The sequence below is a fragment of the Ammodytes marinus genome (assembly GCF_949987685.1).
Source record: "Ammodytes marinus genome assembly, chromosome: 19".
Classification (NCBI taxonomy): Eukaryota; Metazoa; Chordata; class Actinopteri; order Uranoscopiformes; family Ammodytidae; genus Ammodytes; species Ammodytes marinus.
In genome coordinates, this window is record NC_137223.1 from 7,135,914 (window position 1) to 7,152,584 (window position 16,671).

Sequence of the window (16,671 nt, forward strand, 5' to 3'; positions counted from 1 at the left end):
TTCTAGAAAATTCTAGAAAGCAACGCTCCCTGGGAAACCCCAACCCCTTTCGAATAATAACAGAATCTACAGTGGCCTTCAAGGACAAGAACAATTCTACATTTTAAACAATGCACCTGATGACATACCAACTATGACACTTTCAAGATGGCGGCACTAGGCCTTGGTCCAAAATATGCAGAAATATGGACATATGAGACCCTTTCTAAGGAAAAAAAATAATCAGCTATTATGCACTAAATTAAACGTACTTATGGATATTATAATTACTTTCTACAAAATCTGCTAGGAAATAAAACACAAAATTCTACACACTGCAGGTTTAAAGGTACGTACCCAATTCAACTGTTATCAGCCAAAATATTGACGTGCGTGAGCATATAAAAAAAGGAAAAAGTGTGAACATTTAAGAAAAAAAGTGTTCAATAGTTTCAGCCTCTGAATAGTAAACACGTGCGAAAATCGACAGAAAATGTTCAATCTTGGTGGATATGTTGCCCTCTTGTAACGTGTCAGCAGCTCGCGCACTCTCCTCGCTCCCTACCCACCCTCCTGGTGAGAAAGTGCCACATGACCTGTCAAATAGGAAGTGGTGAGCTCGCGAGCAACAGCAGCAGCCGCAGAAGAGACAAGAAGAAACGCAACAACGGGGGAACGAAGCCGAGAAATCTCCGAAATCTCACTGTCTCGACATCTTGTTTATTTACCGTCAGACGCAGTTTCCCCCTTCATTTCTCCGGTGACCAGATAGAGCGACAAGTTGTCCACAGTCATGTACTCGAGGGCTGTGTTTTTCGCTGTAGTTGTGGCTCTGGTCGGCGCGTCTGCCGCTACTGACTCAGGTAAGTTTTGCCGAGCTAGCAGCTAGCCACCTCCTTATTAGCTCGGTCAAGAAGACATTTAGCCCATGTTGATCTGTCTATGCCTCAATCTGTGCTCACACATTAGCTTACACGCCTCACCAATTTAGTTTGACAGTTGTCCCTCGCCTTGCTCTTATTATTATTTTGACTTGTCGGTAACACAGAATATAGCCTACGTACTAAATGTCCCCTTTGGCAACTTGGTCAGGTTTATTTCCACGCTGGCCAGTGGGACTCAACTTGCCAGGACCTGCTCACGCTTTTAGCAAGCTATGTGACCCGAAATGATTCGATTTTTAAACTGTGAATAGTCTCGTAATGTGAATTGTGTGAGGCTTGTGGGAAACAGAAATCAGACTGGTGTAACCCTGTTTTGTCCGGATCCAGTTGATCAGGAACCAGGGACCAGATCAGCTTCTTATGCAACAGCCCCACATTACATCTCTGTTGAGTCACATTCAAATGAATTAAACTGTGATGTGTTGCTTGTGCTTAAGGAAAACTGAATTTTTTTTTGTAAGTTTTTTACGAAGAGTGTGTTTGTTTATTAATTTATGCAACAACTGATTCATGATTTCTTTGCAGATGGCTGCCTCTCTCTGACAACATGTGACGTATGTGAGGGCACCAGTGATTGCCAGTGGCTTAATTGTACAACATGTAAGTATCTGTTCTCTGTGTGTGTGTGTGTGTGTGTGTGTGTGTGTGTGTGTGTGTGTGTGTGTGTGTGTGTGTGTGTGTGTGTGTGTGTGTGTGTGTGTGTGTGTGTGTGTGTGTGTGTGTGTGTGTGTGTGTGTGTGTGTGTGTGTGTGTGTGTGTGTGTGTGTGTGTGTGTGTGTGTGTGTGTGTGTGTGTGTGTGTGTGTGTGTGTGTGTGTGTGTGTGTGTTGCACAGGGTTGTGGAGCAAGCAAAAGGCACAGGTCTATCTTTGTGTGTGTCCTAAATGGCCCAGACAGCTGAACTGATTAAAAACATAATTCCTGGGTATGGAGGGAATGCATGGCAGTGGATGATGCTAGCTAACTCATTAGATTGTGTCATTCCAATTGGCCCTAAAGCCCCGAGCTGGATCATAATAACTGTTGGTCAACACAAAAACCTTCTCACTGCAATTCATTGATTGATGAGGTTGGATAAGGAAGGCTGTGGAGGGAAAAGCTAGTTGTTTTTCTTAGGTGTCGTTCTGATTTTGGCCTCCGGTTACTTTTTTCGCCGTTCTGTTATTTCATTACGTTAATGGAAATATGTTGTCTAGAACAAGCACGAGGGCTCTGAATATAAGAAACCTCTGTGATTTGTGCACCACGGAAGCGCTGTGGAGAAATGTGCTGCAGTGGTACTTTTCAAACCTAATTTGGAAGTCCGCTGTTTGTGATTTTAGAAATATGCCTCATTCAGTAAAAAGGAGTTGTCATAACAAAAGTGCATGACTGATAGCATCCTGAGTCAACTGAAGGCTTTCCGTTCCCTGTGTGCTCCCCCTGTGGGTTCACATTTCTTTCAGAGGTCAAAAGAGGAGCTGGTTGTTTTCATGTTGTTGTCATTGTCAGGAAATCAGTTGATACATTTGTATTTTGTGTATAAAATTGTGCAATAGACCACTTGTTGGCTTGAAAGTTGTTTCTGGCTTATTGTCTTGTGAGCAGGCAGACTACAACAGGGCTTAACTGGCCAAAAGATGAACCCTTTTTTTATTATGTGTTTATAAAAAAAAAGTTCAGTATATGTGTGTACAAGTGTCTCACTGGTCCATAGTGATTTGAGGAGAAGATGAACGGGAGAGGAAGCTAGGGGGATGTGTGGCAGGAAGCCTGCAATATCCTCACGTCTGCGGAACGGAAGGACAGAGAGGATATAACGGCCAGAGTGTGCACAGAGGAGAAAAATAAACATTTCTCATGTGCCCTGTTGTCCTCAACTGGAACGCCTCGGGGAGCAGAACGGGACGAGAACACACCCACCCACGATCTCGTTTGACTTATCTCAGTTGGAAGAACCTGCCTGGTGTGATGTGGACATGCAGAGGTGCTCTACCTCTCGTGGGAGTTGACCTGTTTGACAACATTGCACATGATTTGCTGCGACTGTCTCCTTGGGGAAGCTGTTGTGATCCCACACCCTCTGTCTGCTTTGTCTCCGACTGTGGAACTACCCTAAGATCATACATTACTTAATGATGTAATCAGTGGTTGAACAGGACAGGTGAGACAGACAATTAACCCATTGATGACTATGGCAATCTAGGATGCATGTCCTTAATGCCTGAGGGTTTTCTGAAAAAATAGTATGAATTGTAAAGTCTACCAAAACCTTAATATCTAAGCCTGTGTAGCACATAGAAACATGAAATAAAATACATTTAAAAGTTAAGGTTCACAGGTTTTATTTAAACATGCTCCCTTAGCGCTTACAAACCAACACATTTTTCTAAAAATCGTCAAAATTAGATGAATTAGAAAATTATTAAATATTGTTACTAAATAGATGCAATGTGTTGTGTGATTTTCGTCAGTAGTCTATAGTAGACCTTGATTCTGCGCACCAAACGCCACTAACTGTTCTGTCGCCGACACAGCTGGCGTATTTTTTTTATTATTTTGTTTTATTTTTTTATTTCTTATTTTTTTGATTGACATGATTTTCGGCAAACCACACAACTTTCGGGTGGTCACGTGGTCTTAAAAAAATCAACAAAACCCACCTCATGTGTATTTGAACCAATAACAGCGCATTCTATGCTGGGAATGCCATGAAAATTAGATAAAGTAATAATGCTGCGCGACGCAGCATCAGGCAGGAGAGCCAATGTGGCATCGCGCAGCAGCCGTCATCAATGGGTTAAGAACCTTTTTTTGGAAACATGGCTGTGTCCCAAGGGAGAAACCAAACCTGTAAAGGATTACAATTACACTCAATGCTCATGAGGAAATGACAACCCGCCGCCCCCTGACACATAAAACTAGAAAACAAATAGATTAAGATCTGCTCTCCTTAGTCACTTTCAGGAGTTTTAATCTACAGTCTTTTAGAGTACAAAAGTTTTGATTAGCAGTTATTGTTCCCCTTGGTCACCTGATGTTAGTTTAAACATGTTAAGGACTTGTTGCTTAAAGTTTCCAGGATACTTGGCTACCCATGACTTCTCAGGAAGCTCCTAAGTGCTGCTACACACCTGGAAAAAAATAAACTCACACCAGCCTGCTACTACACAGGACACAAGCAGGTGAAACAGTGTTGGTGAAACCCAACCTCTACTTACCACACACACACACACACACACACGCAAGTAAGCCAAGAGCTTAATCCTTTCGCAAAATTAAAGAATGGATCACCTATTTGATGTTGACCCAGCAAAAACCAGAAAGATCTGCTTTGGCCGTTTTTAAAGAGAGCTTCGCTGGAGAGCCAAGCATTTTAACCACACCGCTGCAGCCGGCTAACGCCTACCACAGTTTCATTGTTGCCAGATTTATCTTTTGGTTTTGGGATTTTGTGTAAACAGGCCCCTTTTTTATTTTTTTGCATCAGAAGCACGTGTCCCTTCAGCTTTAGTGTTTAAACGTGGAAAAGCATTATTACACGTGTACACACAAAGCTCTGCAGACTCAGAGCCTCTAAAATAAACAGATTGCAGTCTGTGACAAAAGCTTGTCGAGTGCTTCTCACTGAGAGGTTTGTTTTTCTGTGGTGAGATGGACTCTTAAGGCTTTCACCCACTCCTCTGGCTGGAGCAAGCTCTGTATGCACCTCGTGGTGGTGGTGATGATGATAATGATGACGACGACGATGAAGTCACCATCTTTAGAACGGGAGTGAGAACCAGTCCTACTTTCACAGCTGCCTGTGAGATAGCAGCCCTCTGACCTAGTGGGGAGTGACAAATACCCTCCTCCTACATGGTTTGGAATTGATCGCACAACCAACGTGAAAAATAATACAGATGACACAAGACTTTACCTTTTTGATGTAATTATGTGACCGTTAGAAAGGCAGTGAGTCAGTCAGAGTCTAGCTGTATGAGGTTTCACTTTCTGAGTTTAAAAATATACGGTCGGTGGACACCTGGCAGAATAGCGATCAAATACTACAAACACCCAGCTTTAATAAAGTGACACACAGTCTCAACAGAAACTTTATGTCATAGGCTTCACATAATAATGATCATGACAGGACACTCATTTGGATGTTCATAATAAGTTCACACGGATACATAACCTAATGCGGTGATCGCAATGTACTGGGAGCTGTGGAACCTGTAGCACATTTTTTACCCTATTTGGAGAAAGCCAGAAGATGCTTTTGACAAATCATGGCTGCAGCCTTTACTGTTAGAAGTCGGTGCATCTGTAATTTATGGGCAGCCATCTGGCGGGAGTCATTTGGTTTGGTTGCTGTAGATTGAAGTGCATGCAGGGAGGGTGTATTATGGCCTTTTACAGTACCAGGTGCACTACTCAAAGTGGACACAGTTCCCTTTACGATGTTCCTGTAATTCAGGTTGATGGTTACAGATGTACGCAAATGAGGTCAAAGGTTACTTGCTGCATTTAATCATTATTGCAGCTTTATGGGAAATACAAACTTAGGCCTTGCTGGATATTTGCATACTGTAAATGTTTACTCAATACTGTATCCGTGTCCAGTAAGCCCCTTGTTGGATCATCTTATCAATCATCTTATGACTGAAAGTATTGAAAAATCCCCATTTATAAAAGATGATGCTTTCGTTTTTTTTTTCCAATCCAACAAAGATAATTCATTTATATTCCTATATGATAAAGAAAAGTACCAACTTCTCACATGTTAGAAGCAGGACCCAACTCATTTTGGGGTTATATTTCTTTAACGATGATTAAATGATTTCAATTGAATAATCATACTCGCATATTAAGTTTATTATGAAACATTCACAAACATTCAATATCCACTATTTGCTCCTAAACATTGCCTTTTTTTCTTATTTTAGTTCTTTTACAACAAAGAAGTTTTAAACGACCAAATGTATTGAATCATTTCCTGTTCATATCTGGATCTATCTCCATGCTAAAGCGTTAAAGATAAGCTGTGGACAGTTTAGCTTGAAGGAAGTGAATAACATATAATGGGTGTGACATGAATCTATAGTCACAAGGTGCTGGCAGCCGTGACTCATTGATGCTGTGACACAGAGGCGTATTGAGCTCTACAACTTGCAGGAACTATCACAAACATAATGAATTGAACCTGGCTATGGTCAATATGATCTGTAAATAGTTAAAAAAAAAATTGGGGTAAATCAATAACAACAACTATTACCATTTATAATTTATGCCACGTTTGTAATATCTCAGCATCTTGCCAAGTATTTGGGACTGGCAAGACTCCACGGCAGGGGCAAAGTCCATTTCTGTCGTGGTTAATTAGTAATACGATTTTTAACATAAATGGGAATACAACTAAATGATCGGACTACGAATCAGCAGACTGGACATACTCTTTTTTTTTATTTTTTTTTATTACAAAACAACCAAATGTCTGCAGTCTTGAATAGTAGTGGAAAGTAAATTTACTCAACGTTTACTCGATATTACGTTTTTAATGAATGATAATATGTACTTTTGTCTTCACTGTATTTCAGAGGGAAATACATTTATTTCGATTTTTTGTTTTGTTTTCCATGTTTTAATATGTATCTGAATACTGAATACTTTTCCTTATTTTCCGACCTCCTACCGGAAAAATCGGACTGGAACGTCGTTTAAAATGGGAGTTGAACTTGAAGCAAATCCATCTACTTCACGTTGCGGACAATCACGTTTCTGACGTCACAAATTGGCTGTAACGCCGTACAGCTGGAACTCTTTGGGGTTGGAAATCGGAAATTACAACTTGACAATTTTCTACATGCGACTTTGTCTGGAACGCAGCATCATTCCACTACTTGCTTTGTTTGTTTATTATCAGCGAGCTGTAAACAAACTGTCATGATCTTACGTTGCAAGATACTGTGTAGCAAAAAAAACAAGAAGAAACTAAAAACTTCAGATAAGGAAGTGTTATGATTGGGGCAGCAAGATAGAAAGAGTGCAATCTTCCCTACTGCAGGATGTGGGCCTGGGTGAACAACGGCTCTGACCTTCCTGTGATAAGAGAACCGTCCGCTGTGTGTCATGTTGCTTCACTACAGATCATGACATGCTGATGTGTGAACATTGGTATTCAAACATGAATTCACAGTGAGGAGATCAAGACTGTGGGCCTTTTATGTTTAATGTTTGTGATTATTTGGCTTCTTCTCGTTATTACATAACCAGCCCAGACGCCAGCTAAAAGCAACAGCCCTAGGATTGAACTTAAATGAATAAAATTAATGGCGTTTGCTTCCACTTACATGAGACCTTGCCAACCATGCTACCTACTTTGAGTGCTTGGCTCAACGTCATTTATATAAAGCATGAGTCAGGCATTTAACTCCTATCTTTTGTCTCTTTCAGCCGCTTCAGCCGAGCCACTCTTGAGCTGTCACAACGCTACGGCTGGAAACAACACGGGGTGCAGCAATGCTACTTGCCAAGGTAAGTCTAACGGCATACATTTACTCACTTGTATAGAACCTTAACACTGTTACAAAGTGCTTAACAAGGAAAAATAAAGCAGAACCTATTTCCAGTAAAGCAGGGCAGGCAGACAGACAGACAGACAGGCAGACAGACAGACAGACTATAATATCATTAGAAAGGTATAAAACAGGAGTCACGTGGGTACGTCAAGCAAGATGGCTGCGCAGTGAAAGAGCTCCGCTAACCCACCAATATATTTACTTAAATATCATATATCATAGTCCACTCATTTTTGTAAAACAGCTTCCAAAGTAACCCTGAGTTCACCCGAACCCCAATGGCTACTTCGAAATATTTTAAAGATCAGGCGACGGGCCGCATGTCGACGAGGAATAGTCCGTCTCCGAATGACGATATGGAAACTGCTAGCTTAACACAACAGAGGGAGAGCGACCAAGCTACACCGAACATGGATAATCTTTATGCCGAGATTGTCAAAATGAGCACCATGCTGCAAGGGATTGCAGGAGATATTTTAACCATCAAGCACACAACCTCTGAGCTGAAGAACACCGTTAACGGGATACAGGAGAAGCTGGATGAAGCAGAGGGACGTATCCACCAGCTGGAGGACACAGCCGAGCGGCTGGTGAGCAACCGAGAGCACGATGAGAAAAGGATGGACGCTATGTGGAACCGTATGCAGGTGCTTGAAAATCACAGTAAGAGACATAATGTGCGACTGGTGGGGCTTAAAGAAACCTACGGGACAAACGGCACTATGGAGAGTTGTGTTAAGAGAGTTCTGGGCGAGGGACTCGGGATTGAAGTTGACGGTGAATTTGAAATCGAAAGAGCGCATCGCTCGCTCGCTCCCGTGCCCAATGACGGACAACCGCCCAGACCAGCGCTGATCAGATTCCTGCGACAGTCGGCGAGGGATAAAGTAGTGAGAGCGGCCAGAGAAAAGCGGGGCATCGAATGGGAAGGCATGCGACTGTCCGTGTTTCCTGACATGACACAGGAGCTTGCCGAGAAAAGAAAAACTTTCACATCCGTGAAGAGATCGCTGCAACGGCTCAACGTGAGATACACGCTGGCACATCCAGCGTCCCTGAGATTCACGTGGAAGGGGAAGAATCGGAGTTTCACAACCGCCAAGGAAGCAGAGAAGTTCATAAAGGCGAACTGCAATACAGATGCGTGAGCTGAGTCTTCAACACTCGCGTTGAAGACCCATAAGGAAGACTGTCTTGGACAATACAAAGAAAAAAGAGATTGATTTAAAAGTGGACAATGTGGACAAAGAGGTGGGTGAGTGAGCTTGATATTGTTCTGCCTGAGCAACAAAGCCAGAGAGTGAGTCTCTACTGGTTAGGTGTACATACCCCACGGTCCAAAAAGTTTAGGTTTATTTTCTGTTTTGTCTTTTATGGCTGGAGAAAAGCCAGAGGTCCCAGGTTTTAGGTGGGCCCCTCCTAAGTTAAAGGTTTTTTCTCTATATGTTTATGTTCTTAGAAACGTTAAGGTTAACATTGATACACATAAGATGTTGTTGAAGCTGCGCTTGGTGATGACAGATAAAAGTACAAATGAGCCAAATGAGACATAGCAACTGCAAGAAGCATGGGGGACATAATTATTGCTGGCCTACAACTGAGTTTCAATATACTACTCATACTTAAATATGTCTAGGCAACACGTTCAATGCATTAGCTGGAATATAAATGGTTGTGGGAATCCCGTTAAGAGAGGGAAGGTATTGACTTATCTGAAGCATAATAAGACAGACATTGCTTTCCTTCAGGAAACACACTTTAAAGGAGAAGAAGCACTGAAACTAAAACGGAGCTGGGTTGGACAGATTTTTCATAGCTCCATTTCTAGTAAGCAGAATGGAGTAATTATATTGATAAACAAAAATTTAAGTTTTATTTTACTTAAAGAGATCAAGGATAAAGAAGGCAGAATGGTGTGTATACAAGCACTGGTTAATGGGTCTAAAATGATACTGTGCAATATTTACGCACCAAATAAAGGTGATCCACACTTTTTTCACAATGTGAATAAGACACTGGGGGAGATGGAGGGTCAAATAATATTGGCAGGAGACTTTAACCAAGTCTTAGATGCCTGCGTAGATAGAAGCAAATTTAGTGCCCCTGTAATGCCTAAGGATAGAGCTGCAATACATATGATAAACGAGGATGTTGGCCTGGTCGATATATGGCGATTAACAAATCCTACTGAAAGGGAATATACTTTTTATTCACACTGCCAAAAATCTTACTCTAGGATCGATATGTTTTTGATTTCAAACACCATTATAAAACATGTTGTGAAGTGTAACATAAATGCAATGGCCCTCTCTGATCATGCGCCAGTAGAGCTTGGCATTGATATAAATACTGATCAAGAGAGAAAAGGTAGATGGCGTATGAACACGTCGTTACTACAGGATGAGAACTTTAAACAACTGTTGAAGGAGGATATTAAATCTTTTTTCGAAATTAATGCTGGCAGCACTAATACAAGAGCAATGGAATGGGAAGCATCTAAGGCTTATGTTAGAGGGAAAATGATTGCACATTCTTCTAAAAAGAAAAAAGAGAATATAAAAAAGATAAAGGAATTGGAAATTGCGATCAAAAATCAGGAAATGGAACTATCAAAACAATTTTCGGATACGTTATATCAAGATATATGTAAGCTCAAGTTCCAGCTGCAGGAAATCTACAATAAAAAAGTGGAATATGCTTTATTCAGGCTTGGGACAACGTTCTATGAAGGAGGAGAGAAAACAGGCAAATTACTGGCCAGGCAACTAAAGAAACAAGACTCATATAATGTGATACCAGCTATTAAAAGAGGCAATAGTATAGTCTCCTCAACAAAGGAAATAAATGAAGTTTTACAACAGTTTTATAAAGAATTATACACTTCGGACATTAATCCCCAACAGGACGAATTGACAGACTTCTTTAATAACTTAAATATGCCTAAACTGTCAACTGATCAGATTGAAGGGCTGGATAGCCCCATATCAGAGAATGAAATTAGGAAGGCTGTTTCATGCATGAAAGCAGGTAAATCTCCAGGCATGGATGGTTTTCCGGTCGAGTATTATAAGCAATATATTGATATCTTTGCCCCAATATTAAAAGAGGTATATAATGAAGCTTTCACTTTAGGTTCTCTCCCTCCAACATTTTACGACGCCTTGATATCCGTTATACCTAAAAAAGACAGAGATCCAACAGACCCTGCTAATTATAGACCTCTGAGTTTGATAAACCTTGATTGTAAAATTTTAACTAAGATCTTGGCCTTACGTCTGGAAAGTGCATTACCTAGCATCATACACCCTGACCAAGTGGGATTTATGAAGAATAGGTCGTCCACGGACAACATGAGAAGACTATTACACCTGATATGGTCCAACAGGACAGGAAATGACCCGGTCGTTGGTCTCTCTCTTGATGCTGAGAAGGCATTCGACCGGGTTCAATGGGAATTCTTGTTTGCAGCTCTATCACATTTTGGATTCGGACAAACATTTATTAGTTGGATCAAAACCTTGTATAAAAGCCCGAAGGCAGCTGTGATAACTAACGGGATAATATCACCACTATTCAACCTTACCAGAGGAACTCGTCAGGGTTGCTCTCTATCCCCATTATTGTTTAATATTGTATTGGAGCCGCTAGCTATTTCTATTAGAGCCAATGCAAATATTAAAGGGGTGGATGGAGGCGGGAAAGAGCACAAATTGTTATTGTACGCGGATGATATTTTTATGCTGGTGAAAGACCCACTGAATTCGACGCCCCACTTAATGGACACAATAAAAACATATTCCAAATTATCAGGGTACAAGATTAATTGGTCAAAGTCGGAATCCATGCCTATTACGGGATTACTCAATCCAAACTTAATGACAAACTTTGGGTTTAAATGGGTACCAAAAGGGATGAAATATTTGGGAATAAAACTAAGCCAGGATATTGAAGAAATTCCGGCATTAAACTTTGAACCAGTACTACAAAAAATTAAAGCTAGTCTGGATAAATGGGGGAAAATTAATCTGACATTATGGGGTAAAGTTAATGTTATAAAAATGGTGATTTCACCACAATTCAATTATACTCTAATGATGGTACCAGTAACTACATCCCCTCAGATTTTCAAACGATACGATACAATCATTAAAGACTTTTTATGGGAAGGGAAAAGACCCAGAATTAAGCTTAGCAAAATGTGTTCACCTAGAGATAAAGGAGGACTGGGATTGCCAGACCCAAGATTATATTACATCTCTTTCGAAATGGCCAAAATAACCAGACACTGGAATAAAGATAATACATTAGAATGGGTTGCTATTGAAAATAAGTTGGCACTCCCTTTTTCACCTATTGATAGACTATCCCAGTGTTCGCTTAATTTACCCAATCCTATCATGGCACACTCTAAAGAGATATGGACTAAAATACATAAAATGTTTAAATTGTCACATTGTAAGCAATCCTACTCCTCCTTATGGTATAACTCCATGATTAAAATTGGAAAGACATCGGTATTTTGGAAGAAGTGGCTTAGTAGTGGTATATGTAACATTGCTGATCTATTTGAAGATGATGTGTTTATGTCATACTCAGACTTATTGAGAAAATATAAGCTAAAGGGAAAAGACCATTTTTGGAAGTATCTTCAAATCAGGAGCTGTGTTACCTCCAAGATTCAGTACAGAGATGGGAACCACATCATGGATTACTTCAAACTACCTGGGGAGTGCAAACGAGCTTCTATATTTTATAGGAAAACCAACCAATTGCTTAGCTTTGACTGTCATAACCTAAAAGCAATATGGGAGAAAGATTTAGGATGTATAATGGAGGACAATACATGGTGGAAAATTATATCTGACAATGGAAAGTACATAAGGGAAGCCAAAGGGAAATTTACCCAATATAAAATTATACACAGGTACTACTTTACACCACTAAGACTATATAGAATGGGAGTAATGAATAACAATTTATGTTGGAAATGTCAGAAAGAAGCAGGTACTTTATTACACTGTATTTGGCAATGCCCATGTATTCAGCCCTTTTGGAGATTTGTTTTGGAGTACTTAGGCAAATGGGCCGCAAGAAAGCTACCAGTATCTCCTAGACTTTGCCTGTTAGGTGACAGAAGTCAACTACATAACATGTCAAGTAAAGATTTTTCTGTCATCATGGTTGGCATTACAGTGGCTGCAAGGACGATTCTTAAACATTGGAAAACAGTTACAACTCCAGGATTTAAAGAATGGGCTAACGCCATGATAAAAACAGCCTCATATGAACATATGCTTAATAAGCTGAATACTATAAACAAGGATAAAGCACCAGCATGGGAGAGTTTCTGGACTTATATCACACTGACCGATAAACCTGTAACGTGAACAAAGTTGATGGAATGTAATGATGCTCCTGAATGTTGTATGGATAACCATTCTAGTCACTCCGATATGATTGTGCCCCTAGAGCTGCTCTTGTTATCTCCTGATTTTACAGATACAAATATTTATTTGTGTTTCTATTCTTTATAATGGCAAAGACTTTAATTGTACTGTAATAACAAATGTCTCTGAATGTGTAACCTTGTACTGTCATGCACCAAAGCGAAAATTTAAATAAAAAAACTTGAATTACAAAAAAAAAAAAAAAAGAAAGGTATAAAACAGAATAAATAAAAGCTGACAAACAGTGACTATAAAAGCAGTCGACTCCATAAATGTACACAAAGAAACAGGGTTTTTCTACTGCTTTTCTTTGTGTCGAAATGCATTTGAACTGAGATTGGGTCTGTGCATTATTCTTATCTGTCTTCTTTGTTTTGTAGAAAACGTATTTAATATACTTTTTTACCTGCCAAAGAGTGCTTATGCCTGGTAGCGTTGTGTAACCTTGTTGTTTGCTTGGTGTCTTTTCCCCCCTTCCCTGTTTCAACCCTGTCTTGATGTTGGATCCCCTGTCCAGCTGCTGTAGCCACTGCCCCTCCCACTCCCCCTCCCACCACCACAGCCTCCCCTACCACTGTTGTCACGTCCGCCCCTAACACCACCACAGGTAACCAGTCCCTCTGCTACTCCATGCTTTAGCCTTTGTTGTCAAGTATGTGATTGTATAAGCCTTCCTATTAACAGTTCTATTGTGATCTCTTAACGTTATAATCTTTAAAGCTATACTGTCAATGTCAGCGGACGACAACAACAGTTTGCAAACGCTGCCATACTGAGATATACAGAGAAAGTTTTGTGGAGCTGATAGGCCTTAATTGACTTAATGTTAACTCATTTGGCAGTAGCTTGACAGTTACGGCCATTCATTTATATGTAAAAGTTACACACTATAGCTTTAAGGATTCCATAAAATCTAAACATCCATTCAAAAATCGTATTTTTTCTTCTTCTTTCATTCAACTATAGCCATTCGTTGCGTTAACTTATATAGTTCCCTCTGTATCTAGTAGATTTTTAGTGGCAGAGTCCGCCATTCCCGTACTGCGTACTAATTGACTTAGCATGCACGAGGGATTCACAGGGAAAGCGAGCAATGAAATCCAGAGTTCATTTTAGTTTAGTGTCGCTGTTGACTGCCTCCGTGTGTACTGTTCACTCTCTTAACATCTTATTGGAGCTGTGGTAGGTTACTGTTAAAGGCAAACCCAACATTTTGATGCTTCAATGTAAAAGATTTCAACTGACAACCTCTCAGTGTAGGATAATAAATGTGTTTTTAATGTCCCCCTATTACAGACAATGTAACTATTACCACGGTTGCCCCCACCACCAGTAGTAACATCAGCACCTCTACGGCTGCATCTCCTACTACATGTAAGTGGTCGAGTCTGATCTTGTGACGGAGCAAAAGTGTTTTCTAAAATCTGTCCTGTGTGACTTACCTAATCGAGTATAACTTCTCTCCGTTTTCCCCTGCTCTGCCTTTTTTTTTTTTTTTTTTTTCTTTCATAGCTGCAACCAACACAAGTACCACAGCAATCACCCCCTCTCCGGACCCTCACAAGAACACATTTGATGCGGCCAGCTTCATCGGCGGAATAGTGCTGGTCCTGGGCCTGCAGGCTGTGATCTTCTTCCTCTACAAATTCTGCAAGTCCAAGGACCGCAACTACCACACCCTTTGAAGTGGCCGCACTTTAGGATCCACATCACTCGACCCGTCCCCAACAACTTGAAACCTTCCAGAGAAGATGTGTCCCCCCCCCCCCCCCCCACCCACCCCTAGCCGGCACCCAGCCATCAATTGGGACTCAAACAGTGTTTTCAAGCAGGTTTTCTAGATTATTTGATGCTTGTGCCATTTATGGTGATAGGCCTGCATTAGTGCTGCCATTTTTAGTCTGTATTTAGGCACCCACGCGGGACTGTACGAGTGATAATAAATCACATCGCACTAACTCATAAAACTAAACAGAGATCCAGTGATGTGGCATTGAAGCCTTGAGTACACTCATTAGATCATCTCTTAGCTACTCCCACCTCCATCATGCCATTATTCATTCTTCGAAAATAACATTTTCCAACGAATTGAGGGTGTTTGTGTTATTCACAGCACCCTGTCCTCATGATCCTTCATGAGGGGTTAGTGAATTACTCATGTACACAAAGTAGCTTTCCTGTTGATGCCTGGGCTTAGCACAGCTGTAAACTGCTAGCATTTTAGCAGGTTTTGGAAACACTGTTTGAGTTCACAGCTATTCTTAGAATGTGACGACTGCGATGATTCAGTATTTCTTTTTAGCCTGTCGAATCGTGGTCAAGCAGGTTTCCTCTGCCCCATGCAGCTGTATCATGTATATGTGATTAGATGACATAAAAGTGGTGGGGTTACTTTCAGTATGGGGGGAGGGGGGGGGGAAGCAGTACCCAATCATCTGATGTCGGGCAAAAAAAAAGAAAGAAAAAAAAAAAATAGCGATCGCTTTGGTCTTATTTGGGGTGTTTTCCTTTGGTGTTAAGCAGTGCTGTGCGTTTTCTGCCGTTGACCCCCCCCCACCCCCCCGGGGGAAATCTTTCACCCAATACTGAAAAATTTCAACAAAAAACTGCCAGTAGAGCAGTTCAATGCAATAAAACATGTATTGATTTAATTTCCCATCTATTAACCTCCCAGCTGTTATTTCTGATCTTTACCGACGTCCAAACGTACCCAGTCGTGTGGTTTTTTTTTTTTTTACGTTGAGCTGTCAAAAAAAGGGGGGGCCCTGCAGGTCAAAATGAATGATTGTAGAATATCTCAGAAAATATGAATAATTCATTTATTTTAATAATGTATGACAAGGAGGATGGGGAGATAAAGTAAATGGCATGCACCTTCTCGATTGTGGACAGTGATAGCAGTGAAGTGCCTTTAATGTCCGGTTCGACTTGATAAGAGAGAAATTGAAGAGGATTATTACAAAAAAAAATTTCTTTCTTCTGGTCGAGGCCTGAGTGTTATCATTAGTTTATGTTTCTAAGACAGAAACGGTATCGCGGTGCTGATATTGGAGAGAATTGTAGTATCCCAGCTGGACTGAAGAGCCTTTTTATTGTTGTAGAAAACAGTAGAGTAGTTGTCACTCGAGGGCCTTGGCCAGTCAGAATTCAAGTTGTTTTTTTTCCCCCCTGTAAAGCAGAGGACTATATTCAGTGCATGAAACCTATGGTCTTCTCACTGGTGACCTTTTTGTATGAATGAATACTTTTAAAGGTGCTCTCTCACTTTTGCAGCGTTCAATACTGTTTCCAAATTTCCTCCCACCATTATGTGTCATAGCTCAGCTGTAAATTGTGTCGAGTTATAGAATATGAACAATGAGCTGGGAGAAAGATTTCGGACCACAGTTTAGTGCTGTAAATGTGGGATTTTACCTTTTTTTTTTTTTTTTTTTTTTTTTTTTTTAAATATAGGCAGAAACATTGGACTTGATTTAAAAACTTGAGTATTGGAGAGAGTTCATTGAGGTTAAAATGTTGGGGCTGTTTGAGTGCGGGTTTGTGATTTCTCCCTTAGCCGTCTTAATGAGAGGATTGTGAAGGAAGTGCAGAAGTGCAACAACTACAAAGTGGCCGTGCTAGAGCTCATATCGAGTTCTCTAATTAGCTTGCTGCTAACTGTGATTCCCCGCCCTCTCCCTCTCCCTTTTGCTTATGCTCTAAGGATTTAGACACACTTGAAAAACCACTCGAGTTATCTGTGAACCGCCCCGTATGCTAGTTG

At 40.7% G+C, this 16,671-nt stretch overlaps 1 protein-coding gene across 1 annotated transcript; it reads left to right on the forward strand.

The window, feature by feature from the left end:
* Positions 1-625: 625 nt before the first annotated feature.
* On the forward strand, positions 626-15,501 carry cd164 (CD164 molecule, sialomucin). Its single transcript, XM_080048361.1, has 6 exons — positions 626-842; positions 1,449-1,523; positions 7,337-7,417; positions 13,426-13,515; positions 14,205-14,282; positions 14,421-15,501. The coding sequence occupies exons 1-6, from the start codon at positions 773-775 to the stop codon at positions 14,591-14,593; spliced, it is 567 nt and encodes a 188-aa protein (XP_079904487.1). The 5' UTR covers positions 626-772; the 3' UTR covers positions 14,594-15,501.
* Positions 15,502-16,671: the final 1,170 nt, after the last annotated feature.